Source organism: Equus asinus, chromosome 19 (assembly GCF_041296235.1).
Source record: "Equus asinus isolate D_3611 breed Donkey chromosome 19, EquAss-T2T_v2, whole genome shotgun sequence".
Taxonomy (NCBI): Eukaryota; Metazoa; Chordata; class Mammalia; order Perissodactyla; family Equidae; genus Equus; species Equus asinus.
The window spans coordinates 9,414,682-9,442,010 of record NC_091808.1 but is presented as its reverse complement, the minus strand read 5'-3'; the positions used below and the strand labels follow the sequence as shown (position 1 = coordinate 9,442,010).

Sequence of the window (27,329 nt, the reverse complement as noted above, 5' to 3'; positions counted from 1 at the left end):
CTGCCAAATTGCTCTCCAAAGTGGCCGAACCCACTTACACTTTCACAGATCCCTTTTAAAAACATTTCTATGCTGCCCATCACCGAATAAACTGGAGTTGCTAACGATAATGTTTGAGCTGCACTCACTGAGACCCCATCTGCCTTTATGTTTCTTCCACATTACTAGCTTTGTTTCTCCATCCGTAAAAATAAGGATAAATAATCATTACAGAATTGTTGCAAGATCACTGAGTTAATCTGTGGCACATAATGGACACACACAAAAAATGACAGTTTCTTTTCCTTCCTTTCTGTCCATGAAGTATCCACTGGCTGCTGCTTCTGGAGCTATGCAGAAGACGTCTACTCCAGAAAAGCTGCAGAGGGGGAGGCATGTTAAAGCCAAGGCTGGGAGACTGTCTTGATCCCTGATGGATGCCTCCTTGGCAGGTCGGCTTATTGCTGCAGCTCGCCGGGGTCTTGGATCAATTCTTGTCTTGTGTCATGTGTGCATTGGAGCATGTGTGCTGTCCATGACCTCATTCCAAGTCCATAGTGACAGAGAACAGACAGGGCCAAGCACAGAAGCTTCTCTGGAACCCCCTCCCCAGAGACCCTAGGAAATTCCAAATACTTGCTGAATGTGGACACAGTGAGAGGCTGGAACTGAATACTGAAAAAGTGGTTCAGTCAGCAGACTGCCTGGGTTCGAGTCTTGCCCCACCACTTAGCAGTTGTGTGGCCTTGGGAAAGTTGGTTAGCCTCTGTAGGCCTCAGTGTCCTCATCTGTAAAGGAAGAATATTAACACCCATTTCATCAGCTGGTTGTGAGGATCAAATGAAATAACCCCTGTAAAGTGCTGGCACAGGCTCAGTGCATGTTAGCTGGGTTAACATTATCATCATGATTTGGAGGCAGACTGGCTTCATGCAAACCAAAGTCCACTGGAGTCGAGGTTCCGCATGTGTTGCCTGGCCAGAGCTAGCGCAAGGCCTGTGGGTAGCCAGGATAGAGCTGAGGGGCAGAGCAGGGAGAAGTTCCTGAAAAACCACATTCAGATTTTCCCCACCCCCGGGGAGCTTGAGAAACACTGACAAATTCTTACTGTTCACATCTCCGTCATCTAGATTCTATGAGGGGTTTGAGGTTCATCTGAGCGTTATTTCAGAACATATGCCGTTGATTGAAAAATGGTTTTTCCTTAAGCCATTCTTGCTGACATGTAAGACAATACTTTCATTGTGTCAGGAGTGTGTTTCCAGTTCTGAGGGGGTGGTTTCTTGTTAGCTAGCCCCGCCCCTACTCTCTTACTGAGTTGGGGGGCACACCCCGACTTGGTCACAGATCTGTTGCTCCCCTGAGCCCCCATCTCCTGGGCACGCTCATATGAGCCATGACTGAGGTTGCCCTCGCCCTCCTGTCTGTGTGAGGTATAGTGTCTCAACACGGCTCTGATGTTGGCTTCCTCTCCCTCTGTTGCACAAAAGCTTTCCACTGTCTCTACTTCCCGTCCTATCGAGCCTCGAGCCTCCACGTCTCCCCCGATTCTGTGTGTTACATATTTTAATAAGCTCTGCCTCTCACAGAGTGACTTTGCCATCATCTCCATATATCTTGCTATTTTCACTTAGACTTCAGGGAAAGTTTAAGCAAGCAAATTGAGCAGCTAAGGCAATGGATTCGAAGAAGCAGGGAAGTAAAGGGTGTTGGGCTGTCTCTGGTTTCTATCATGTGATTCATCAGTGAACTGGGCAGGTTGGTAGACAAGCCGTCATTATCCTAGGATGCATTTTGCGAATGGGGAAGTTTAGGACAACTTCTCAGCGACGTGTTGAGCCCTCCAGGATTCAGAAGCTGCTTCCCTCTGCAGTCCTGGGCACACGCTTGAGAAGAAAGCTCAAAAATGGGAAAGGTCCATTCCACTCGAGGAAATAGGCTGAATACACAGCCCACCTGGTCACCTTGGTCCACCCTTTCTCTCCCACGTGGACTGCTTTCCCCGTATGTTTTACAAAGAGTGAGATTTACAATTCAGTGCTCTGAGTGGTGTCTCAAGTTTAAACTGCTGGTAGAAGTCTTAGAAGGATTTCAAGTGGAAAACACACTTAATACTTTCACTTGTCATATGTAAAACCGCTTGAATGCATTCTGCTCTCTGCATTATATCGGTTAAGAATCTAAGTTTTCAAATGCATTTAGTGGTCAACCTTAGTTTTGTTTTCAGGCCTATTGCTTCGAATCTGGTTTGTCTGGAGTATTATGTATCTAAAGCCTCCAGTTAAGAATCTTGTAGAGTCATAAGGTCACCGAGCTGCCGTGGGGAAGCTTCATAGTAGAACATCTAAATCCATCTCAGCTCAAGTGCCTTTTTTATGAGGCATTCTTAATTTCTTGAAGTAATCAGTTATCACTAACTCTGCCTTTGGTAATCTGATGCATTCTGCTGAAGTACATAAAGACCAGTAATTTTAGTAAAATTCCTCCCAACAATGGTATTTAAAGCCTACCCTAAGCAGTCATTTATTCCTGAAGCATTTCCTTAACCACCTCCTCCTTCCCTCACATAGGAGATTTCAAAATATGTTTCACTTGGAATTCACGAGCGGCTCAGAAAAGTTGGTGGGTGTGGCTGGTGCTGTGTTTTCACACAGTGTGTTCTGGCACTGGGGCATTGATTGCCACACTCGGCTGCTCGCACTTGAATGAAGCAAGTAAAATTCTTCCGACTCAAATTGGAGGAAACTAATGGAAAGTAGTTCCCTCTCTCCCAGAGAGAATGCTTAGGCTGTAATTATCATTCAGTGTCTCCTAGGTTCGCCCATTTCGAAAAGTTCTTATATATCCTCAGCTGTTAATCTACTTGGCACCAACTGAAAAAGTGGAACAAGTGCCCTGCTATCAGCAAGCATCATTTTTGGTCGGCTCTCTGCTTACATTTCCCACCGCATCTAGTGGTTTCCTCTGCCTTCGGGAATCTCCCTCTGCGCATAGTTTCCCAAGTGTTGCTGGAAACGGATTGAATAGTATTGAATTCAGCTCTTGCTTCTCTTTGTTAAATTGCACTTTCCAACGCAACTGGTCCAGCTCATTTTACTGTTGCCCTTTACATTCCAGCGGTCCTAACCATGCCTCCAATTCCTTTTCGCAGAAGTTAGTCTTTCTTAGAAAAACTATGACGGCGACTTGTTTATATCTATACAGTATATCACTTTGCAAAATCAGAGAACTTAAGAAGTTTCCTCAGTCAGCAAGTCATCATTTTAAAGGAGGCAGCAAGATGATTTTATATGGTGGGTGGAGAAACTGAGGCACTGGCAACATTCGCATCTTTCTGAATTAGAGCCTCGGTACAAAACTATCAATTTAATAATGATTTTCACATCCATTTTCTTACATTTATGCATTTTACATTAACGTAATATTTTTGCAGGCACCAGTAGTATTTACCTGCATGTTGCCACTAGAGAGACTGTGGCAGAGGAAGCAGATGCCCCAGATTGTGAGCAGATCAGCTGTGTGGCCGGGTTCTTCCTCTGGCCCCACACTCAGGTCGTAAACTGCAATTCGAGTTAACTTTTGTTAAAGGATTGTACATATCAGGAACCGAATGCAGAAACTGCCTTGTGTTTTTGGAGGTTAGAGAAGGCCTATCACTTACCAGTGGTAGATCCTAGAAAGTATTAGTACCTTTAATAAAAAACAGCTTCAACTTGTTTTGACTAAAAATACCAAATTGACTAAATATTTCAATGAATCTCTTACTAACTTGTTTTTGAAAAGTTAATAAATCAAGCTTTAACTCAGGATCGAGGAGGGGTTTACTGGTTTGGATACGTATGAGCTGATTTGCAAGTGGATGTCTCGCCTGTGTACTGTTGTCCACGGAAGAAATGCTGTTGCTGTTAGGGACTGAGGTTGGCCATTGACTATTTTTCATTGAAATGGAATGTGGACATTTGCTTTGTCCTTAACGTTTCATATTCCACCCTGGCGGGGGAGTGGTGTATCACCAATACCATCGTGAAACTGTGATTCATGTGCCCATTTCCAGCTGGTGCCTCCAGGGCATCGTTCCCTGGAAGAGATGAAATACTTGCCCCCTCTCCAGGGCTCCCCGCCCCTCACTATGAGCACAGAGCCTGCTGCTTTTGTTCACAAGGAGCAGACATTTTCCTAGACCCATCATATAATATGCATACTATTTGATCACTAAGATATTGGTATTTTAGTAAACTAACCTCTAAGCCAAGGCAGCAGTATACATCTTACCTGGCTGTCCCAGAGCTGACCTCGGGGAGGGCCTTATAGGTAGCATTACCCTTAAGGAACCCCGAGTGAAATTTCAGGATGGTGAGTAGGCTGGCACTTGGCAGAGCTGCTGGCGCAGGGGAAGCAGCAGGAGGAGAAGGTAGCTGCCCTTGCTGTGGACAATGAGTCAGGGCTAGGGCTTAGATTGACCGTGAACCTGGTGTTCCGGGTTTGACGAGCGTGGATTCTCCATTTGTGATTAGACGGGACGGGAAGAGGATGGATAAGGCCGTGGGCTCCGCGGTGCTGCTGCAGCCCTGCCCTTCACTCCGTCTACCCTGGAGCTCAGTCTTGGCCAGGCACCAGGGACCCTGGGCCCTCAGAAGACTCGGTCAGTCCAGCCCGTGGCTCCTCAGAAACAGGCTTCTCTGCAGGGCCCGAAGTGGCCAGAAAGATCTGGGCAGAAAGGGGCTGTCCTGTGCTTAGAGTCCAGACTCCTGCGTCAAGGCCAGGCTATCACTGTGGACTTGTCACTTCTCTGGGGCTAGGTGTCCACACCAGACAAAATAGCTATAAAAAAAGGAATCTACGAGGAGTCATTGTGAGAGTTTAGAGGTAAAGTGCTATGGAAATGCAAGGTGGGCTCCTCAAGGCTTCTTTGATGAGAAGGCATCAAAGAAACGCTCCCAGATGTAGGCTGAGGGGGATGACATCTCAGCAGCCTGTGCTGCGAGTAAGACAGCGCTCATCGTTAGAAGAGCTCTGGCTTGATCTCGACTTGCCTCATAGGCTGCAGGTTTTGGTCTGCCTTTGGGGACCACCTAGAATAAGTCAAATCCCGTTTCCTTGAGACAGCCCATCCTGGGTGACAGTGTCTGTGATGGTAGATGGCGCTGACCATGTGCCGAAGAGAGCCGGGGAGACAGGGCTGCTCCCCTGCAGCTGCCTGCCCAGAGGCAGTCCTCCGGGGAATTTGAGCTTTCAGAGCCCTTGGAAACTGACTCAGGTAAATCAAATTCACAAGAGACTGGGGCATCCAGAATGACTGGAAATTAATTTGAAAATGGGGACAGGGTACTCAGGTTTGCTAGAATAAAGCTTTCTCTTCCTGTTGACAAGTTTAAGGAGCCAAATTACAGATTGTTGGGAAGGGAAGGATTGGTTAGATGAACTCAGGGACCATTGTCACCAAGGCATGGCAGCCTGGGGTACCCCTCCACCCGGACTGGACTGGCAGTTGGACTGCCAGCTTCCTCCAGGGCCCTCCCTCCCCCTTTCTCACTCGGAGCAGGCCAGCTTCCTTCATGCGGACACGTTCTTTCTTTAGTTATTCCGTCAGTTGGATCTGGTCTGTGTGGTATTGATCTTGTAAGCTAACCTGCGGAGGACGGTTGCTCTCCACAGGCCTGGCCGAGGTGGGGACACGGGCCGCAGCGTCCCCGTTCTCACGCATGCTGCTCAGCTGGCATCTGGTCAGACGCAGGCTCGTGATGTCTCATGTTTGCTGTTGCTTTACCTTTAACTCTTCTCCCATTTTTTATATTTGAAAACCTTTTGTTTTGAGGTAATTGTAGATTCACATGCAGTCATTAGAAATAATACAGAAAAATCCTATATACCCTTTACCCAGTTCTATCCAGTGATAATATCTTGCAAAACTACGATAGATTATCACAACTGGATATTAATATTATGTTCAAAATCCAGAAGGTTTCTGCTACACAGGATCCCTTTTATAGCCATACTCACTTCTCTCCCACCCCCATTTCCTCCTTCACTCCTGGCAGGCGCCGATCTGTTCTCCATTTCCATAATTTTGTCACTTCAAGAATGTTATGTAAGTGGAGTCATACAGTATGTAACCTTGGGGATGGGCTTTTATCACACAGCATAGCTCACTGGAGATTCCTCCAGGTTTGTGTGTGTCCGGAGTTCACGGCATGGATGTCCCACAGTTTTAACCAGTCTCCTGTGGAAGGACATTTGTTTCCAGTTTGGGGTTATTACGAACACAGCTGCTGTAAACATTCATGTACAGATTTTTGTGTGATAATAAGTTTCATTTCTCTGGGATAAATGCCCGTGAGTGTAATTAGTGGTATGTAGTTGCATGCTTAGCTTTTTCAGAAACTGCCAAACCATTTCCCAGAGCGGCTGTACCTGTATTGCGTGCCCCCAGCATTGTGTGAGAGATCCAGTTTCTCCGCATCCTCCCCAGGTTTTGGCGTTTGGCCATTCTGAGAGCTGTGTAGTGATATCTCAGTGTGGCTTTAATTTGCATTTCCCAAATGGCTAATAATGTTGACCATTTTCATTTGCTTCTTTGCCATCTGTATTTCCTCTTTGGTGAAATTCTCTTTATGTCTTTTTCCCATTTTCTAATTGGATTGTTTGAGGTTTTTACTGTTGAGTTTTGAGAGTTCTCTATATGTTTTATATATTTAGATACTTTGTCAGAAATGTGGTTTCCAAATATTTTTTCCCGGTCTGTAGTTTTCTCTTTATCTTCTTAACAGGGTCTTTCACAGGTAAAAGTTTTTAAAATGTTGGCAAGACCTAATTTATCAAGTTTTTACTTTTATAAATTGTACTTTTGACGTCAAGTGTAAGAGCTTGTTGCCTAGCCATGGATCTTGAAGACTTTCTCCTGTTTTTTCTAACAATGTGATACTTTTACATGTAAGTCTGTGATCCATTTCCAGTTAATATTTGTATAAGGCATGACAATTAGATTGAGGTTTCTTTTTTTTTCCTATGCGTGTCCCGTTGCTCAAGCAGTTTGTTGAAAAGGCAATCCTTCCTCCACTGAATGGCATTTGCGCCTTTGTCAGAAGTCGGTGGGGCACACTTGTGTAAGTCTGTTTCGAGGTCCTCTATTCTGTTCCATTGACCTACATGTCTGTCCCTCTGCCAGGACCACGTAGTCTTGACTCCTGTAGCTATGTAGAGTCTTGACATCAGGTAGACTGACTCCTCCCACTGTATTCTCTTTCAAAACTGTCTCAGCTATTCTAGTTCCTTCGCCCTTTCCGTATACGTTTTAGATTATCTTGTATATCTCCAGAAAAATCTTGCTGAGATTTTGATAGAAATTACATTAAACTCCTGTATCAGTTTGGGGAGAATCGTCATCTTAACTGTGTTGTCTTCCGATTTATGAACACAGTATGTCTTTCCATTTATTTAGATCGTCTTTGATTTCTTAGTATTTTGTAGTTCTCAGCCTACAAGTTCTATACATGTTTTGTTAGATTTACACCTAAGTATTTCTTTTATTAATTTTTTTGTAAGCAATAAATAGTATAGTATTATTTTTTTTAAACTTCCTCATCACAGCTAGCTTTTTTTTTTTTAAAGATTTTATTTTTCCTTTTTCTCCCAAAGCCCCCTGGTAGATAGTTGTCTGTTTTTAGTTGTGGGTCCTTCTAGTTGTGGCATGTGGGATGCTGCCTCAGCGTGGCTTGATAAGTGGTGCCATGTCCACACCCAGGATTCGAACTGGCGAAACCCTGGGCCTTCAGAGCAGAGCACGCGAACTTAACCACTCAGCCATGGGGCCGGCCCCAATAGTATTATTTTTTTAATCTCAGTGTCTTAATTTAAGTTCATTGCCAGTATATAGAAATTGATTTTTGTTAAGTTTATCGTGTATCCTTTGACCTTGCTGAACCCACTTACTAGTTCTGGGAGTTTTTTGGGTCAATTCCTTGGGATTTTCTATATAGACAATCATGTCATCTACACATAAAGACAGTTCTGTTTCTTCCTTTCTGATCTGTGTGCTTTTTATTTCCTCTTTTTTATTTCCTTTTTTTTGCTTTCTTGCTCTGGCCACCACTTCTAGCGTTATATTGTATAAGAATGGCAAAACTAGAAATCCTTGCCTTGTTCCCAATCTTAGGAAGAAAGTTAAGTTTAGTGTTAGCTATAAGGTTTTTTTAGGTGTTCTTTATCAAATATCTTCTATTCCTATTTTTCTGAGAGTTTTTGTCATGAATGGGTGATGAATTTTGTTATGCTTTTTCTTCATCCATTAGTATGATCATGTGACTTTTTTTCTTCATAAGCCTGTCAATCTTATGGATTACACCTAATCAATTTTAAGTATTGAACCAGATTTGCATCACGGGAACAAGCCCCACTTGGTCATGGTATATAATTCTTTTAACATATTGATCTGTTGCTCTGTTTTATTTGCTAACATTTTGTTAAGGATGTTTTTTTCCTTTTCCTCTAACTTGATAATTAAGGATTTTTGTGTCTTTATTCATGAAGGATATTTGTCTGTATTTTTCTTTTTATGGTACTGTCTTTGGTTTTGGTACTGGGGTAATATTAGGAAATATCCCTTCCTCTTCTGTGTTCTGGAAGACATTGTATAGAATTGGTGTTACTTCTTTAAAAGTTTGGTGGAATTCTCTAGTGAAACCGTGTGGGCCTGGAGATTTCTTTTTTGGGGGGAATTTTTAAACTATGAATTCAGTTTCCTTAATAGTTGTAGGACTATTCAAGTTATCTATCTCATATTGAGAGGCTTGTGATCATTTATGTTTTTCATCTAAGTTGTCAAATTTGTGTGTGTGGAGTTGTTTGCAGTAATCCCTTCTTGGCCTTCTGATGTCTACAGGGTCTGTAGGGGCAGCTCCTATTTCATTCCTGGTGTTGGTGATTTATGTCTTGTGTCTTTTTTCTTTGTCAGTCTTGCTAGAGGCTTGACAATTTTATTAATCTTTTCAGAGAACCAGCTTTTTGTCTTACCAGTTTTCTCTATTGTTCTTCTGTTTTCCTCTTCATTGATCTCTGCTCTTGTCATTATTTCTTTCCTTTTGCTTGCTTTGGGTTTATTTTGTTCTTTTTCTATGTTCTTGAGACTTGCTGTTTTTTATTTGTTTCAAGAATGTTTGTAATTGCTTGTTGAAGCATTTTTGTGATGGCTGCTTTAAAATCTGTGCCAGATCATTCTAGGCTCTCTGTTATCTTGATGTTGGCATCTATTGATTGTCTCTCTTTGTTCAGTTTGAGAGCTGCCTGGATCCTAGTATGATGAGTGATGTTTTATTTAAACCCAGATATTTTGGGTGTTATGAGACTTTTGACCTCATTTAAACTTTCTGTTTTAGCTGGCTTCTTCTGTTACTGCTCTGGCAGGGAAAGCAGGGGCTTCTCCTCATTACTGCCGGGTGTGGATAGAAGTCCAGGTTCTACCCTTGGCCTCTGTTGATACCCATTGGTGGTGGGGGTAAGAGAAGTTTCCTCATTACTACAGGGCAGGGAGGCAGTTCTGGATCCCTACCAGGCCTCCACTGATACCTCCCTAACTAGAAGGGGTAGAAATGTCTCCTTCCTGCTCCCCAGATGGCCTCCCCTCACACCATGGGAACACGGTGGGCAGTGCTAAAAGTCCCGAGTCTCCACCAGGCCTCCTCTGACACCATCCCAGCATGAAGAGAGGAGAGACATCTCATTACTGCCAAGTGAGGGTGGAAATCCAGGCTCTCCACATGGTCTCCACTCTCACCTCAGCGTAGGGGGCCTCATTACTACCCAGCAAGGATGGAATTCTCCCTCCCTTCTTGGTCTTCTCTGATGTCCCCCAGCTGAGGGTGCTGGGGTACCTCATTACAGCCTGCTGATGGTAGAAGTCTAGACTCCCTCAGGCCCTTGCTGGTATGGTTGGGGTGGGGCCACAGTGTTTTCTCTGGTGTTTGGTTCTTTTCTAAAAGTTCTGTCATGCTGGGCTCCCCCTTTCCTGGTCCTTTGGCTAGAGGAAGCAAGCTTTTGGGGAACTTTTTGTCTTCACCATTGGTATTTCTGGGCTGATGTTTCTTCAGCTCCAAATCTGGAATCTATCAGGCAAAAGAAAAAGCCCCAGGAACTCACCACCTTTCATTCCTTGTGTCCCAAGGCACCTAGCCAGTCTGCCTCCGTCTCCCCATCTTTCCGGGTCTCTTATGTTTATTTTGTATGTAATGTCCAGTGTTTTTGGTTGTACTTAGTGCGAGGAATAGGGAAAAGTATGTCCACTCCATCTTCCCAAAAGCAAACAACTCTTCTCTTTTTGATGAGTCTTCTTACTTATTGATGTAAACTACTTGGGAGGAGCAAGCCTAGAATGTGCAGTTTTGTATCCCCTGTAAGGCCTGTGCGTATGAATGTGCTTAATAGTTGTCTATAGACTGACTGATTTGGCTGTTCACATGGTACCTTAACCTCACAGAGGGAAAAGTTCTGAGAACTGTGACTAGGAGAGACTGGTAGGTGTCTCATTGAACCTCTTCACACCTATGGCTGTGGAAGCGTTCATCAGGCACCCAGCTTCCTAAAGAGGTGGGTTGGCATTTTCCCTTTCATCTTCATGGAGAGGTTATGAGCAGAGAGCAGACTGCCCCTGAGACCCTTGAAATGCAAACCCATGAGTTGCTGTGGTTGGGCTAAGGGCTTCTCAATTCATGGCAGGTGCCCCCCTGGGGGAGCCACCCCTCTGGGAACTTGCAGCAGGAGGTCCAGAGCATTCACCCCATGTTTCCTTTGAAACAGGAGGACCATGACACTATGGAAGCTGATCTGGACAAAGACGAGCTGATCCAGCCCCAGCTTGGAGAACTCTCAGGGGAGAAGCTTCTGACCACAGAGTACTTGGGAGTAAGTACCATGTGAAGGGGGCGGTGGTCCTGAAGTAGGAAGGAGAGATGGACCATTGATGGACTTAGCATTTGCAATAACACGTAAGGGTTTGGTTTGGTCTGTTACCATACTGTGTTTGTAAGAAGTTCCGCATTCGCCAGTTTGCTTGCAGTGGCCCTGAAGTCCAATGTGGCCCTTGCTACCTGTCACAGATAGACCTGCTGGTAAACAGAAGAGGGATTAGAATATCACTAAAAGGCACACGCCAGGAGCCCTTGTAATATCTGAAGGTATGCCCATCCTTAGGAGTAATCGTCTACTCTTCCAGCTTCTTAATTTTCGGGTGCCTTATCTATTAGAAGGGAAGACTGTAGTCTGTTGGAAGCCATCAGCACACAGGCGGTGGCTGAAACCCTCAGGGCAGGTGAGGTTGCCCACTGAAGTGGAGGGTGGAGAGGCAGAGAGTGAGGGGCTGAGGACAGAGTGACATACCAGCGTGTCAGGAGTGAGAGAAAAAGAGGGGCCCCCAAGAAGGACAGAAGGTGAGCAGTCAGAGAGGCTTGAGAAGAACCAGGAGAATGCGGTGCCCCAGAAACAGAAGGAAGGGATATTGCAGGATGGACTGAGTGATCAATCCAGGCATCCAAGAGGCCTGCGGAGTCACATGGCTGTGACGGGGCCATCCTCTAAACTCTGAGAACTCCCCAATGACTCTCATGCTCAGCCAGCTCCAGGAGCCACTGGTTACCACCCACCAGCTAAATAGGGAAGGATGTGAGTCAGGAGGAGTTGCCATTGGGCCAGGAGAGGATGACAGTGTCAGGGGCCTGCAGGTGCCTCATGAAACCTTGATCAGAGAGCACATAGGGTGAGCAGATGAGATGCTGGAGTGTAAGGTTTCTGAAGGGAAGAGCAATTGCAAGGGATGAGGGCCAATCCACTGAAGCCCTGTGACAAATGGCTGAGCGCCTAGGGGTGAAGGCCACTGGTGGTTTTAAAGCTGGTGATTGACTGGGTCAGTGACATGGACCTTAAAATCTCCTCGAATTAGGTAGGTTGGTGTTAGAGCAGAAGGCTTGGAGGCAGTCTCTCAACAATTGGCTGGCAAAGACAGTGACTCGGGAAGGAAAAAGATGGGGGGTGAAGGTGGTGTGAGGCTTTATAGGAGCAGGTAGAAGCTGAAAGCGCCTGTCCCCCAGTGCTGCCCCCAGGCCAGGCCCTCATCACCTACCCTGGGCGCTGGTCTCCCTGTCGCCTGGCCCTGGTCTTCCATCGTTTGAGGAATTTCTGGGAGCCCCAGGCTGGAATGCAGTCCATGCTGATGGAACTTGAGGTTGGAGGACATCCAGAGGCCTGGTCATGGGGGCTCTGTAGGCAACGGTGGTGGATTTTACTCTCCAGGAGCTAGGAAATTGTTGGAGGGCGGAGAGCAGAGGGGTGACTCAGTGTGCCTTATGTTTTAATGTGTCAACTTCTAGTTTCTCTCTGGCTGCTTTCTGGAGGACAGACTGGAGGGGCAAGAGTGAAAGGGGAAGATGATGGGAGGAGGCTGGGGGTGGGGCAGGGTCTGCTGGGCTGCAGCCCTCACTGTTTTCAGAATGTCTCCAGGGATCTGAGGAATCTGATTGATGCCGGAGGCTCTGTTTACGCTGGGTCAAGTGGGGAGTGCTCGAGAAAGGTTGGAAGTGAGGCAATCCAAGTTCCAAGTTGTTGATGGACGTCTTGAGCCCTGACTAGGCCGTTGTCTCTCTTTGGAAGAACACTGGTTTGTCAGGAAGGACTGAGCTCCATTCGGAGGACAGAGCATTTGTAAAAGCAAGACTCTCCTGCTTTTGTGGGCAGGTTTTGAGGAGAACAGAGGAAGCCAATTGGTGGGGCTTCTTTGGAGGGTGGTGGTGATAGCTGTCGAGAACACGGCCCTGCGCCATTGGGACTTTCCCACAGACACAGCCACACAAGCCCGTGAGCGTCAGCAAGGATGTTCATGTAGCTTTGTCCAAGAGAAACCTGAATACAGCCCCTCAGCCAAATAACTTAGAGCATGTCTACACAGTGAAATGCTGGGGCTGAGGCCTTATGTTGATATGGTGAAGATTTGTAACCACAATAACAAGAAGCCAAGATGCAGACCATGCTGAGACGACCAGTCTGATCACGCAGACCAGTGAGGCTCAGAGGGACAGAGCTTTCAAATCAGTCAATCAATAACCCGGTTTAATGGTGTCTGGAAATGGTGTCATTTACCACAGCGTGCAGCTCTAAATCTCCTTAAGGTGTATGTCTTGTCCTTTCACCAGAGGAAACGTTTTGAGTCCAGCAGAAAAGCTCCGTGCACGCTTGCTTTTCTCGTTGGTGTCAGCTCCTTTTTGGTGGAGTTATGAGTAGTGAGAATGAAGTACAGAAAGAATTCACTGTATACATGTGAAGACCAAGTGTGTTGGTGTCCTAGGGCTGCAGTAACACAGAGCCATAAACTGGACGGCTTGAAACAACAGAAACTTATTCTCTCCTAGTTCTGAAGGCGGGACGTCCAAAACCAAGCTGTCAGCATGGCCACGCTCCCTCCAGAGGCTCTAGGGGGGCATCTTTCTTGCTCTTCCAGCTTCTCATGACTCCAGGGGCTCCTTGACTTGAGGCTGCGCCACTCCAAACTCCGCCTCCATCTCCACATGGCCTTCTCTTTTCTCTCTGTTCTCTTTTGTCTCTTATAAGGACACTTGTCATTGGATTTAGGATTCTCTAGGATAATCTCTTCATCTCAAGATCCTTAACTTAATTACGTCTGCAAAGACTTTTTCCTAATAAGGTCACAGTCCTAGGTTCTAGGGGTTAGCACATGGACATTTCTGTTTGGGGGCCCACTACAACCCACTATACACAGGATCTCATAGTAGAAATGTTTTTAAATTTTATTAGAAAACTTATGTCAAGCAGTAATCACTGAGTTTATAGGTACACCCCCAGTTTTGCTGTCTTTGTTTATTAGTTATCCTAAACTGCGCTCTGTCACCCAGTCTTTTTTTTTAAAGATTGGCACCTCAGCTAACATCTGTTGCCAGTCTTTTTTCTTCTTCTTCTCCCCAAAGACCCCCAGTACATAGTTGTATATTCGAGTTGCAGGTCCTTCTGGTTGTGCTATGTGGGACGCCACTTCACCATGGCTTGATGAGCAGTGCCATGTCCATGCCCAAGATCGGAACTGGGAAACCCTGGGCCACCGAAGCAGAGCACCCGAACTTAACCACTCAGCCACGGGGCTGGCCCCTCACCCAGTCTTGATTTGAAATCAACAGGCTGCCATCTCTGTGTGCTGGGCCAGTGATTTCAAAAGAAGGGCCTTACTTGCCATACCTTTCATTCTAGTGGCGCATGCCAGGGCTGTAAGCTCGTGTCTTCATAACTGCTTGTGCCAAACAAGGGAACCTGCAAAAGATGGAAGGCATTTCACTGGGGAATACATGCCCCAAAATCATGATTCATGCCTCCCATTCTGATGGGAGATTGTAGATTTTTCAAGATCAGTCAGAAGATGTTGACTTTTTAAAACATCGTGTCAGTAAATTGTATCCAAAAAGTTTTTGCTGAACCTGTACCATTTGCCTAACTCACAGCAGAATGCTGAGAAAGTTTGAGACATAGCTATTACCTTCAAGAAGTTTACAAAAGCAGACGCGGAACAGATAAAACTGTACTGCTGATGAGGGATGGAGATAGCAGCGGGAGTGGTCAGTGGGTTAGCAAGTATGGTCCTGCAATGTCAGAGCTAGCTCAGGGTTTCTCAAAGTCCCAGACCACCGAATGTGAGTCAAAAACAGTCTAGGCCCCACGCCAGACCTCCTTACCATGATCTCAGGAATTGCTTATTGTTCACACCAATGATTTAAAAACTACTAGCTTCGGTGAGGGTGGAGGTGCAACGGGGGGTGGGCCCACCAGGTGCTCAGGGATGGGAAGAAGCCATTCCCAGGATTCCTGGAATCAGCAGTTGATCCCCTGCAGGGCATTTGCAGCCACCTCTGTCCCCGTAAGGCAACACAGTCCTCGCCCTCCCACGTGCAAGCACACAGCTCCTGTGCACTACAGAGCCCAGGCCACCGAAATGCTAAAGACCCCGGAGAGCTCAGAAAGCTTGCGACAGGAGAACAAGTGACTGTTCCTACGCTGGCATGAGAGTGGGGGTGATCACGTCAAATGCGTTGCCTGCTCATCATTCTGGTGGAAAGCAGCATGCCCTGCCTCTCCTTCAGGCTGTGATCATCAGCAGGTCAAGACCGATGGTCTGCCAGCTTCTTCTTGCTTCATTATTTCCGAATTTTCTTAGTATCATCCATACTATGCTGAATTATCATTTAATTCTCCCTGAAAATAAAGCCCTGATTTCAGTATCTTCGTCGCCGTGTTTAAAGGGGTGTAGATATTTATGATAGAATTTCAGTGTTTTGTTTCTAGTTTGAAGTTTATACTTACTGTTCGCTACCTTCAACAACAATAATAGGCGTGTCTTGAATTAGTTCAGCACATGCTGGCTGCTCCTCACATCTGAGTCCCTTTCGTTTAATCCTCCCAGCTCACTCTGGGGTAGATTCTGCTCGCGTCGCATTTTATAGACGAGCAAGCTGAGGCTGAGAAGGGTTGAGTAATGGAGTGTTACTCGAGTCGGCTTGCCCTTTACCACTGAGCTATGCCGCCTTCTGGAAGAGCTGTCGATTTTCCAGGGAATTGAATTCTGTATTTGAAAGTTTAGAGAACTCCAATGCTGTGAAATATTCATAATTCTTACACAGACTCAGTTGCGGGGGAATGGCTAATGGAAATGCCGATCGCTCCCTTTCCACGCTTGCTTTCCCCTTCTGTCAAATGAAGACCCAAATGCACTTAGGCTTCTAGAGGTCGCCCAAAGGGCTGATTGAAGTGCAGGGTCCTGGCCGCCCCCAGAGGATCTGAGTGTGGCGATGCCCAGGAATCTGCGTCCTTATTAGGCCCCCTCAGGGGTGCTGAAGCCAGAGTCTGGGTCACGGAAACGTTGCCACTTGGGCAGAACTTGGGGCTAAGGGGGCCTCTGCAGGAGGAGTGGGCGCAGCTGACCGGGCACAGGCTGAGCCCCTCGGAGATGGGGGAGGGCCCAGGGGCCCTGCTGTCCTGGTGCCCGTGTCGGGCAGGAGCATGAGCTGCTTGCAGCTGGCCCCGTTTTGTTCACAGCAAAAGCCGAAATCAGAGAAGGAAGGGCCTCAGTTTCTAATTTTTGCTTTTAGATGTTTTTGGAAATTTTTTAAATTTGTCTCCACTTTGGGGCTTTTTCTAGTCACTTTTCAGTCATTCCTGCTCTGACTGACTCTAATGGTTGAAGAGTCAGTGCCCCTACATATTAGGGGGTTAGTTAGAACTGAAGAAAAGTCCATATTTTTGTGCGTGAAAACACCACCAAATAAGCAGAGGAAAAATCCCAAATCCTTTTCTTTTTCAGTTTATTTCTCACCCTCTTTTTTCTAATTACAAAAGAAATATATGCTTATTACTGAAAGGTCAAAAGTAAGCAGAGCATAAGCAACAACTATCATAGTCCTACCCCCCCAGAGGGGACACTGCCCCCTCTTGGCCTCCTTTATCTCTGTCCCTATCTCTCCTGGATCAGCTGGGCCTGGGCCCAGCTGCAAATAGCAGAGAATCCTGGCTTATCAGCCCCGCTGACAGCACTGGGGCATCGGACCCCAGGCTCTCTCGTGCCTTCCCTCACCTGCCCGTGGGGAAGAAGGGAAGATCCAGCTTTTGTGGGACCTCCAGCTTACAGGGTATGGGAGGCCTTCTTTAAAATAAAGGAATACAAAGTGAGGTATAAAGGTGAATACTTAATCAAGAGTGAGAATAAGAAAATAAATCACAGTCAAATTCAAATTTTAAGAACTGACAGATACCACAGACAGAAAAATAATGTTTTTATTAACTAGCTGCTTGGCACACCTGAGGGATTTTTTTCATGTATTTTTTGTTTTATGTCCTTTGATTGCCTCTACATGTTACATATACAACGAGTCTGTAAGGTTTTCTACAGAGAGAGAGAAAAGAAAATTCATTGGTCCTTCCTGTGACATATTTGATCGAATTTTGTTCCTTATTATTGATAAACTAGAAAATTTTCTTTCAGCCTCACATTCAGTTTTTGGTAATGCTGTGTAAATTTTTAGGATTGTCGTTAAATTTGAGGAAGTCTTCCTCAAGTTTCTTCTATAAGGAAACTGTGAGATTCGGGGACATTTCACATTTTCTTGCGTACACGGGGAATTCCCAGAAGCCATTCCTGCACCAGGACAGCCAGCGATTGTTTGGCTATGCAGAGAAGTGACTAGGAATCATGTAAATATATCCCACTAAACCCAAATTAAATGTCACCCGGACTCAGCATCCCCTTAGCTAAATCCCAGATTGCCTTTGGCCATTCCAGCTCCGTGCCACCAACATGAGGAAAGTGGGATGAGGGAAGTCGGAGTAGAGAAAACAGCAGAAGGGAAGTAAGAGTAGAAGTCGCAGTATTAAGTGATTGCATTCAAAATATCCTACTTTTGCAAATTTTACAAGAACACATGACCATGTGAGCACATTGCCGGGGCCTCTTGCAGAGCCTTGAAGCTTCAGTTTCATCAGCTCCGTGGCAGTTCTGAGCTTGGTGTGTCAGCCCTTCGTTCACATACTTGTTGCCTGCTGGTCCTAAGATGACGGATGCAGCACCTGGCACAAATCTGTGGTAAAGTCAGGAAGAAGGCCAAACATGCAGACCAGCCAGATCCACCCCCTCTACAGTGCTTTTCCCAGCGCTCCATCTGGCAACGTCCACTTACTTCTTACTGATCAGAACTGGGTCGCATGGCCCCTAGCTGCAAGGGAGTCTGGGAAGCTGGGTATTTCTAAGTAGACACATTTCTGTGCCAACAAAGTCAGGGTGCTGTTAGTCAAGAAAGAGAGAATGGATATTGAGTAGACAGCTAACAGTGTCTGCTTTAGCTTCCAGGTTATTTTCTATGTGTATAGATAGATAGTTGGGTAGACAGATAGATAGATAATCTACCTGTATTTTCTTATAAAAATTCACACTGCTTTATAATGTGTCATAATATCTTTAGGTGATTCACCAATACTCAAAACCTAGTAAATGAGAAATATATTTTTTACCTAAATTGACGTGTTGACCATTTTTTACTACTGAATAAATTACATTCAGCTCAATCATATGCTGCCTTTTCTTTTTACTGTGGTTAAACATGTTGCTCTTTTTTAGTAGCAGAACCTTCTTTCAAGCAAAGTCTCCATCTGTCACGCAGATGGAAGCTGAGTCGCTCTGGGTGAGTCAGGTGGTTGCCTGGACCCCTTCTGTTCCCTCTGCCAACAAGCCCAGAAGCATTGATGCAGAACTCAGCATGGGCAGCAGGTTGTTGGACTGGATACCCTTTTCCAGCCTCAGAGGCTCCTTTGCAACTGAGGGCCCACGGAGGGGCCTGGAGGCCTTGGGCCGCTCCATGGCTCACCCTGCAGGCACAGCAGGCCATAAAGGGAACAGGCCCTCTGGAGAGCAGCTGCTCTGAGGCACTGGGCGTGCCAAATGCAGTGCTGGGCCTGGCACTGAACCCTCTTCATCCAGGACCTTTCCTCCGCCACTCTGATAACAGACCAGACAGGCCAGCTTCAGTTTCCTCATCCATCAGAGAGGACAAATACCTCCCACCTTAAATTATTTCTTAGGCCTAGAAGCTTTAAGGAGTTGGTGTGGGTTTTCCAAAGGCTGAAACACTTGCAAATATAAGTGATGTGTTCTCTCTCCTCTAGGAAGGAATTGGGAGGGATGAGCTGAGAAGGACAGTGGAGTGGAGGAGAAGGAGGCAGAGGGCTAGCAACAGACTCGGGGAAACCCGTGTATTCACTGTCTCCCCTTTTCCAGTAGCTTAAGACTTAGCCTTCTTAGCCATCTGTGTAAAGACCCACGTTCTAAGGACCACTGAAAATTGGACTTAAGGGGCCTGCTCCGGTGTTGAGGGCAGGCAAGTAAATTTGACCCTAGATACTAGATGGGGACAGTGTGACAGAAGGGAAGTGGGAGTAGAAGCAGACAGCAGTGTTGATTGCAGTTAAAATAGGCTTTTTTTGAAAATTTCACAAGAGACATATTCGTCCTTTTTATCTTCTTCCTACCTCAAATACTAGACTAGATAAACCCAAATAACTTTTCAGCAAAAATCAAGAAATCAAAGATGTAATTCCAATTAAAAAAATTTTTTTAACCTTTTATTTGGAAATAATTATAGATTCACAGGAAGTTGAAAAAACAGTACTGAGAGGTCCCAGGCACCCTTCACCCAGTTTGCCCAGCGGTACCGTCTCATGCAACTTACGTCTTAAGTAGCACGGTATCAAACCAGAAAACTGGTCTTGATACAATCCACAGACTTTATTCTGATTTCACCAGTTTTACAGTGATTTCTTTTTTAAGCAATTTTCTTAATTATTAATATAACTACATTACAGAAAACTTGGCAAACAGAGAGGAGAAAAATTATTCTTAATTCTACTATCCTATATAGCCACTGTAATCATTTTAATTTTCATTTCCTTCCAGTCTTTTTGTATATCTTTAGCATAAGTGAAAGCATCATTTATGTACAGTTATATAACCTGACTTTTATTTAATGTTTTGAATAAAATCTTTTTTCCTAACTTCATCTTTACCTCATAAATGGCCATATAATATTTCAAATGAAAATGCCATATTTCACTTAATGATTCCACTATTACTGGGCAATTAGATTGTTCCAGTCTTACTCTATAATAATTTTATGACGAACAACTTTGTTTATTTAACATTTTCCATATTTTGGCTTCTTTCCAAGGATATGAACATTTTTACGACTCTTGATAAAAATGCCAGGTTACTTTCCAAAAGAGCGCTCTCACCTGTCCACACCCTAACATCATACACTGGTGCCAGCTGTGGATGGGCTCATTTCTTAATTGTTACTCATTTGCTAATTGAATGATGCCTTTGAATAATAATTGAAATGACACCTTTTTTGTAAAGTTGTAGTTTCTAATGACTTGTAAAATTGATCACCTTTTATTTACTGGTGATACTTGCTATTTTGTGACTTGGCTGTTTGAATTCTTTGTCCAATTATCTATTTAGTGTTTTATTGATTTGTGAGAGCTCTTTATCTAATGAAAATTGTAACCTTTAACCTGTTAAATTTGCTGCCATGTTTCTTCCCAGTCTGCTGTTTACCTGTTAATCTGTCTTATCTTTAATATACTGTATATATGGAAATGTTAGTTTTTTATGAAACCAAATCTGCCCATCTTTTCCACCTTCTCACTTTCAAAAGTCTGTCCTCTCCAAAAATGTGATGTTACTGTATTCACCTGTTTTCTTCTCCTTTTTTCCCCGGATTTGTTTTTTGTTATTTTTTAATTTATACTGCTACATGGATAATATGCAAACCTAAAGAGATTTTCCCCCCAAGTTTCTGTTTCTCTGAATAATCTGTCATGGTCCTTCCTCGTTTATTTGCAAAGCTTCTTGTTACTGTACATTAATCTATTGCATATAGTCAGTTCTGCCTCCAGGTCAGCTCTCAAGTAGATGATTTCTCCAGGCCTGTATGCTCTTTCCTTCCACCAGATCATGACCAACACGGGGAGGACGAGGCGGAAGGGGCTGACCGGCGTGCAGTGGAGTGGGGACGAGCCCCTGCGCCGGCCCGTCACCCCTGGCGGCCACAGGAACGGGTACCCAGTGTAAGTCCGGGCTGAGGAGGCAGGGAGTGACTTTCGTAAGCTTCCTTTTGATTAACTGCAGTGTAAGATGTGTGTATGTAAAAGTTCAAAATAAAACGTTCACATCGAAAAGCATTTCTCTCTTCACTGTTGATCTTGTGGCGATTTTTAGAGGGAGAGAGCTCGAGTCTCCCTCTTCCCCCAGGGTTCTTCCTCCACGTGGTGAAGTGGTTGGATCACAGGATCTTCAGGGCCACTTCCGGCCTTTGTCCAGGAGAAGCCGAGTGTTGGCCAATGTCCTTTGAAAGGAAAGGACCAGAAGGAATAGTGTGTTTGCCCAGAAAGGACTCCTGTTGTTTCTTTCTGCAGCCTCTCAGCGAAGCTGCAGGCCCTTTGTGGGGACTGGCGTGTCACAGTGTAAGACACCAGATCAACTTATTTTTAGATGACTTTTTAAAGCAACAATAAGCATTTTTAGCTGCCAAGTCTTATTCATTCTTCATAGCCTTGCTCCTGCCTCATTTACGTAAACAAAACTTTAGTCTCGTACCCAGAGCCTCTGGTCTTCCTGAGGATCTGGGGGCCTGACCCCTATGGGCTCTGGGGGAGCCCCAGGCCAGGCGGCCCAGCCTGGGCAGCAGAGAAGCTGCTTCTGTGGCCTGAGTGGCCTCACTTTTCCTGTCTAGAGAATGCTGGAGAGAAACAGGTATGAACAAGGGGTTATAGAGAACGGGCAAAAAACCTATATTTATTCATTCAACAAATATTGACCATAGCATAGTTCAGATGAACATGCCATATTTTACTGAGTTACCCTCTATCGCTGGGCAGTGTGGCGGTTTCCAGTTTTACTCAATAGTAGTTTGTAATGAACAACCAGGCGCCAGAGATACAGCAACAAACAAAACCCAGCAATGCCTGCCCTCCTGGAGCTCTGTGCGCCGAGGTAGGGACGCCGAAGCCCCACGCCCGGATCTGGCCGAGGTCTGTTGCCCGTCTGAGACTTGACCTGTGATATTTCAAGGCCCACGCCACGGATCAGTGCTCTGAGAGCTGTTTGATTTTATTTCGAGATTAGTCATCACATGCTTCATGTTTCTAGGTTTTTAATTACTGGTATACAAACTAATATCATGCCTTTTTCTCTACAACCTACAACCAGTATTTTCTTCTTACAGAAGAGTTGGAAGAATGTTACAATGTAGAGCTTCTGTTAACGTTTTGCCACCTTCATGCCCTCGCTCTCTCTCTTCTGTATGCGTATCATTTATAACACATAGACATTTTTTTGCTTTGAAAGAAGGTTGCAGACTTCTAGCACACATCTAAGGCTAAGAGCATCCTGTACTTAACCACATTATTACACCTAAGAAAGTTAGCAGTGATTTAATAATATTATATAGTATATCACTGTCCCCTGATTATCTCTGAAATGTCTTTTATATCTGAGGGGTTTTGTGTTTGTTTTTTGATCCAGAATATAGCCAAGTGTCAACTACTAGTAAATTCAGTTTATGTAATACCTTTGTGAATGGAAATAGTAACTAATAAAATTCATCTTGCTTGACATGGGAAAGAAGACACCGAATCATCATTTTAAAAAATTATTTTAAAATTATCTTTTAAAGTTATTAAAACCCTGGCTTCAGAGAGAGGCAACAATGACATAAGGATATTTTAATCAGAAAAATAGATAAAAGGAATCTAATAAATACAAGATCTAACCTATGGGCACAGTTAATTCTTGTCAGATGTTCTAGAAGGAAGAGGACATTTTTCCAAGCCTGGGGAGCACATGTGCTGTCCCCTGATTTGTGGAAGTGGTCACTGCAGAGAACGAGAGCACCCCGTTTTCCTGAAACTGCTGGCCCTCCCACTGTAATAAAGCAGTGGTGCCACCACCAGCTCCCTCCGTTGAGCCAATTCAACAAACGTTTATATCACTTCTGTGTACCAGACGGTGTGCTAAGTGCAAGGAATGCAAAAATAAATGAGATGTGATTCCTGCCCCCAGAAGCTACAGAGCAAGCCACCTAATAGAGGAGAGAGGCAGTCGATATGCTGTGGCACTGTGGGTGGTGGCGGAGGACAGGGGTACTCCACCTGGGCGGCGGAAGGTTAACGGTCAGGATCTTTACAAAGTTTATATGACTCTCCATGCACAACCTGCCCCTCTGGTAACCAAGGGTTGCCGGGAGTATAGATAAATCAAGGGTCCCAGTGATCTTGGGGACTTGGACAATATGTATTACACACATTCGAGACACCAGTTCTTTTAGAGTCAGTAATCCCACTTCTAGGATTTTATACTGAGAAGTAATCAGATATTCGCAGATATATATACAGGGGTATTTATTGCAGTATTATTTATAAAATGAGAAACAATCTAAATGCCCAAAGTAGGAGACTGGTTACATAAATTATATATCCACACAAAACAGTATTGAAAATGATGTTTTAGAAGAATATTTCACGCATAGGAAGAGCTTCACAATATATCGTAAGTGAAAGAGCAAATTATAAAATTGTGTGGATCTCACCCACTGACCTCTTACAGTGATCCCCAGTGTGGAGGTTTTTTAAAGTACATATTTGCATTTAAAAAAAGAGTGAAACAATATCAACTGTTAACAGTGGGTGTGCCTAGGTACTGGAAGGGCAGAACATCCTATATATTCTATATATTTTCCTAATTTTTCATGATAAACACTTACCGGTTTTGTAATGAGAAGAAAGATTAATGGGGCCAGCCCGGTGGCATGGTAGTTAAAGTTCATGTGCTCTGCTTCTGCGGCCTGGGGTTCACAGGTTCAGATCCCAGGTGCAGACCTGGCACCACTGGTCAAGTCACACTGTGGCGGTGACACATAAAATGGAGGAAGACTGGCACAGATATTAGCTCAGCAATAATCTTCCTCAAGCAAAAAGAGGAAGATTGGCAACAGATGTTAGCTCAGGGGCAATCTTCCTCACCAAAAAATGAAGAAGGATTGAAAATAAAAGCTAATGCAGTGCCCCCTGTGCAATGCAGGACCCTCCCTCACCCCAGCATCAGACCCCTGCCTCCTCTCCCAGCTCCCCCCTACCCAAGCCTCACCCTGCTGTGGTTCTAGATCCGCTCCTCCCATCCAAACTTTGCTCCATCATTTAAGGCCTCTTTTCCTCCACCTTCAACCTCCCCCCCACTGCCTTGTTTCCGGGAGCCTTTGAACAGGCTCCCATGTCTCCTGGCCTCCCTCACCCTCCGGCCCTCTCTGGCTGCTTCCCTGCCCCATCCTCCTCTCCCTCCACAGCCCAAGTGGCCTGGTGGCGACTTCAGCAAGTTCTTGCTACCACTGCCACAGGTGACCTCCCAGCTTCCCACCCTGGAGGACACTCAACATCTCCCACGGTTGCCGCTACCGAGCATCCTCCCCCTGGTAGCTCTCCCACCTCCACGTCCTGCCGCCACTATGGGCTGGTCCCCCAACGCTCACCCCGACTCTTCCTAAAATGCCGTGCTCTGCAGGTCCCCTTTAAGGTCCCTGAGCCATCCTGCTTGTTCTCTGGTTTCCATCACACACTGCTGACAGCCAAATCTCTAACTCCAGCCCAGATTTGACCCCAAGTGCTGCACGTGTCCCCACAGCACCCCCAATTCAGCGCCACCGTCTTCTGAGCCCTTGCTTCAGGGAATGGTTAATACCCCCACCCCCCGAGCCAGAATCCCATCCCGTGGGCCGCCAGCCCTCTCTCTCCCACCTGCCCTCCTAGCTCGGGCCCTCCTCTCTGCCTTCCTAAGCCGTCTTTCTCCCCCAGCCCCAGGAGAGCCTCCTGCCAGTTCTGCCTGCCCCCGTCCACCCTCCAGGACCGCAGACAGAAGGAGCTTTCTAGCACATCTTCATAGAATGTCATTTCTGTGACACCTGTTCCCTTAGGGATCAAAGCAAACCCTGGGCGACAGGGTCCGTCTCAGTTGACACTCACCCTCCAACTTCAGCCCTTGAAGCTTCCAGGACACCCTGTGCCCGCCAGCCTGCACTTTGTGTTGTGCCTTAAATCTTTCTGTAACAACGCAACATATAAGTATCGACATTTTTTGCCTCTTCACTTGCTCATGATGTTACCTCTGCGGGAACACTTTCCCTCTTTTGGCCCCAGGCAAGCCTCAGCTCAGAGTTCTGGACTGACTGAGTGCCACACACAAACAGCCTTTCCTGCCCCCTCAGGGGGGGTAAGTGTCTGCTTGTCTTTGCTGCTGGAACTGACTTTCAAGAACAAGCATTTTGTAGATCCCAACCCTAGGAAGGGCAGACACATGCTTGCCATGGTGTGTCCCCCACCAAGCCCTCGCTGGAGCAGGTGGCTAGTGTCCCCTTGTTGAAGGGGCATGACTGCTGTGCTGCCGTGCACACAACTGGAGAGCTTTCCTCAGGATCTGTCCTAGAAACTGACTGAGGAGCCTTCCCGCATCCATCTGTCTCTCCCTGATGTGCTCGCCCAGCCCCTGTCTCTCACAACTGGGCCAAGGTCTCTGCTGGCCGTCTCCGCTGAGCCGGGCGCCGACGTGAGGCAGAGCATGCACCATTTTGGCAGAGTCACAGAGCCCGCGCTCTTTCCCAGTCCTCTTCCCGCCTAACTCTTGTTGGCAGAGCTGGCATGACATGCCATGTCTTTTCTGAGTGGCTTCATCCCTTCTCTAATCTGCTTCACCCTTGGAGGAAAAACCAGAAGATGAGTGCCTTAAATTGTTTGGTTGAGATATGCTCCCATGTCACCCAATACCAAAAGATAGAAGTGAGCCATGTATTCCCGTAAATTTACAAGACCTGACAGGAGCGAGGTGAGGGTGCTTCGTGGTTTCTGCGAATATCCTTAAAAAAGGGTATTACCCTTAATATCTGCTAATATTGGTTTAAAAAAGAATTTCAGGTACTTCCTGTATTTGTTTGGGATGCTACACAGCAGTGAAATACCTCCTGGCTATCTGTATTTATTGCTGTTTTTTAATTTTTCCTCCAGCCTGGAAGACCATCCCATTTCTCCCCAGATGGCCCGGCACACCAGAAACGGCTGCCTTCCGTCCCTGCTGGACGCCTACCTCCCAGTCGACGAGGGGGGTGAGCCTGGCGCATCTGAGCCTCGTGCTTTCTCTTCACCTGAGGACACTGGTGGCATGTGGGGTCAGCTCTGGGACTGGGGTGTCTAGAATCTAATGAAGCAGCAGCAGTTACAGATCCAGGATGGCCTGGGCCTCATACTTGTTCCTGGGAAGTCCCCATCTCAGCCACAGCCCCGCGACAGAGAGGCCCCCGGGCCTGAGGTCACACAGCCAGACCTGACCATGGGCTTTTCCTTCTCAGCACACTGGGTCCACTGCTCATGTCTGCAAGCTGTTTGGGCAAGATTTCTGAATTGGGGAAAGCCATAGTTAATGTGAAATTTCAGAGCAGGAATCTCAGAACGATGTAGGTCTGTGACCAAGACTTTTCATACCTCAAACTCTTGTGCCGAGGCGATCCAGCCACACGTTAGAAGGCTGGGTGGAATCAGAAATGTGCCACTGGGAGCAAAAACCACCCTGGGATCCAAACTCGTTTGGAAGCATCTAGTTGAGTTCGCCAGAGGCTGATAGGGGATAAAACTATTTTTTATCTGCCAGAAAAAATATATATGCTTTGAATCAGAAATGTACAAAGTTTTTTTTTTTTTTTTAATTTTCAAGAGGAAATTAAAAGGATATGAGCAGGCCAGATAAAACTGGAATCTCCATTCAAATAGGAAAAACAACAGAGGAACAGGTCAGATTCCAGTATGAGAAACATCTGAGAACGTTTCACAATCTGCTCACAATTGGGTTCAGACGCTCCCAGGCCCCCCGTTGGGAGCGGTAGCCAGTTACAGAGAAAACCGGGTCGCTTGGGACTCTGGGGGAGGGTCTCTCGATGTGCAGGTTTAGAGGTTTTGCCAGCTTTGATCATCTGTTCTTTTACATGTGTTTCATTAGAGCTGTAAACTTTTCTATGCCTTTCCTAAAAGGTGATTACCTCCATAATTTATCCAGAGATTTCTGTTGCCAGAAAGGAGATTTTAGGCGGACTAACAATTTTTACCGATTTGACCTAATGCCATCGAGTTAAAAATGATTTCGGGTTCTGTCGGCCTGAACTTCCATAGAGGCCCCACAGTTGGATTTCGTGGCTTGTTTATCAGGAACATCCTTATTTACCAAAATGGCCACCAGGGTGGCCCTCTCTCCTGCACTGGTTGCAAATATGGTCCTGTCTCTTGGAAGGATTTATCATGCTTTTATCTGTGGGGTGGCGACATTTGAGGTGGTCGTGTATAGAGGTGGCTGAGTGGCAGCTGCTGGTGTTGCTGAAGATGTTGATGTTATTGCTGTTTTCGAGGACAGTTGATCCCTGACAAAGTCAGGTGCTGGCAAATTCTGGATCCTTGCGTGAAAACAGCGGGCGCCCCCCAGGAGACTCAGCTCCGGCGGTCACCAGCAGCTCCCAGGGCCTCTCCTGGGGGGCAGCAGCATCCTCCTGGCCCCGTTGACCTGCTCTGAACACCGAGACCACATTCTGCGTGTCCCACCCTCCTGCTTGCTCCTGCTTGCTCAGGCCTAGCTGGGACCCAGGCCTCCCACCCTGCCCATCCACTCCCCTCCCGCCTCCGAAGATTCCATTAGCCACCAGTCTTCACCCCCCCACCCCCCGCCCACCAGCGACCAGGCATAT

General features: G+C 45.9%; 1 protein-coding gene across 8 annotated transcripts in view; it reads left to right on the top strand.

The window, feature by feature from the left end:
- Positions 1 to 27,329, top strand: part of ARMC9 (armadillo repeat containing 9) — a 135,941-nt gene that overhangs the window by 93,829 nt on the left and 14,783 nt on the right. For 5 of the 8 annotated variants that reach the window (XM_014836056.3, XM_070489425.1, XM_070489424.1 and 2 more), the window contains 3 exons: positions 10,768 to 10,872; positions 20,513 to 20,628; positions 25,609 to 25,706. In XM_014836056.3, coding sequence (XP_014691542.1) covers positions 10,768 to 10,872; positions 20,513 to 20,628; positions 25,609 to 25,706 — 319 coding nt within the window. The remainder of the gene's footprint in view (positions 1 to 10,767; positions 10,873 to 20,512; positions 20,629 to 25,608; positions 25,707 to 27,329) is intronic. The other 3 variants (XM_014836059.3, XM_014836057.3, XM_044751207.2) reach the window with 1 other exon arrangement.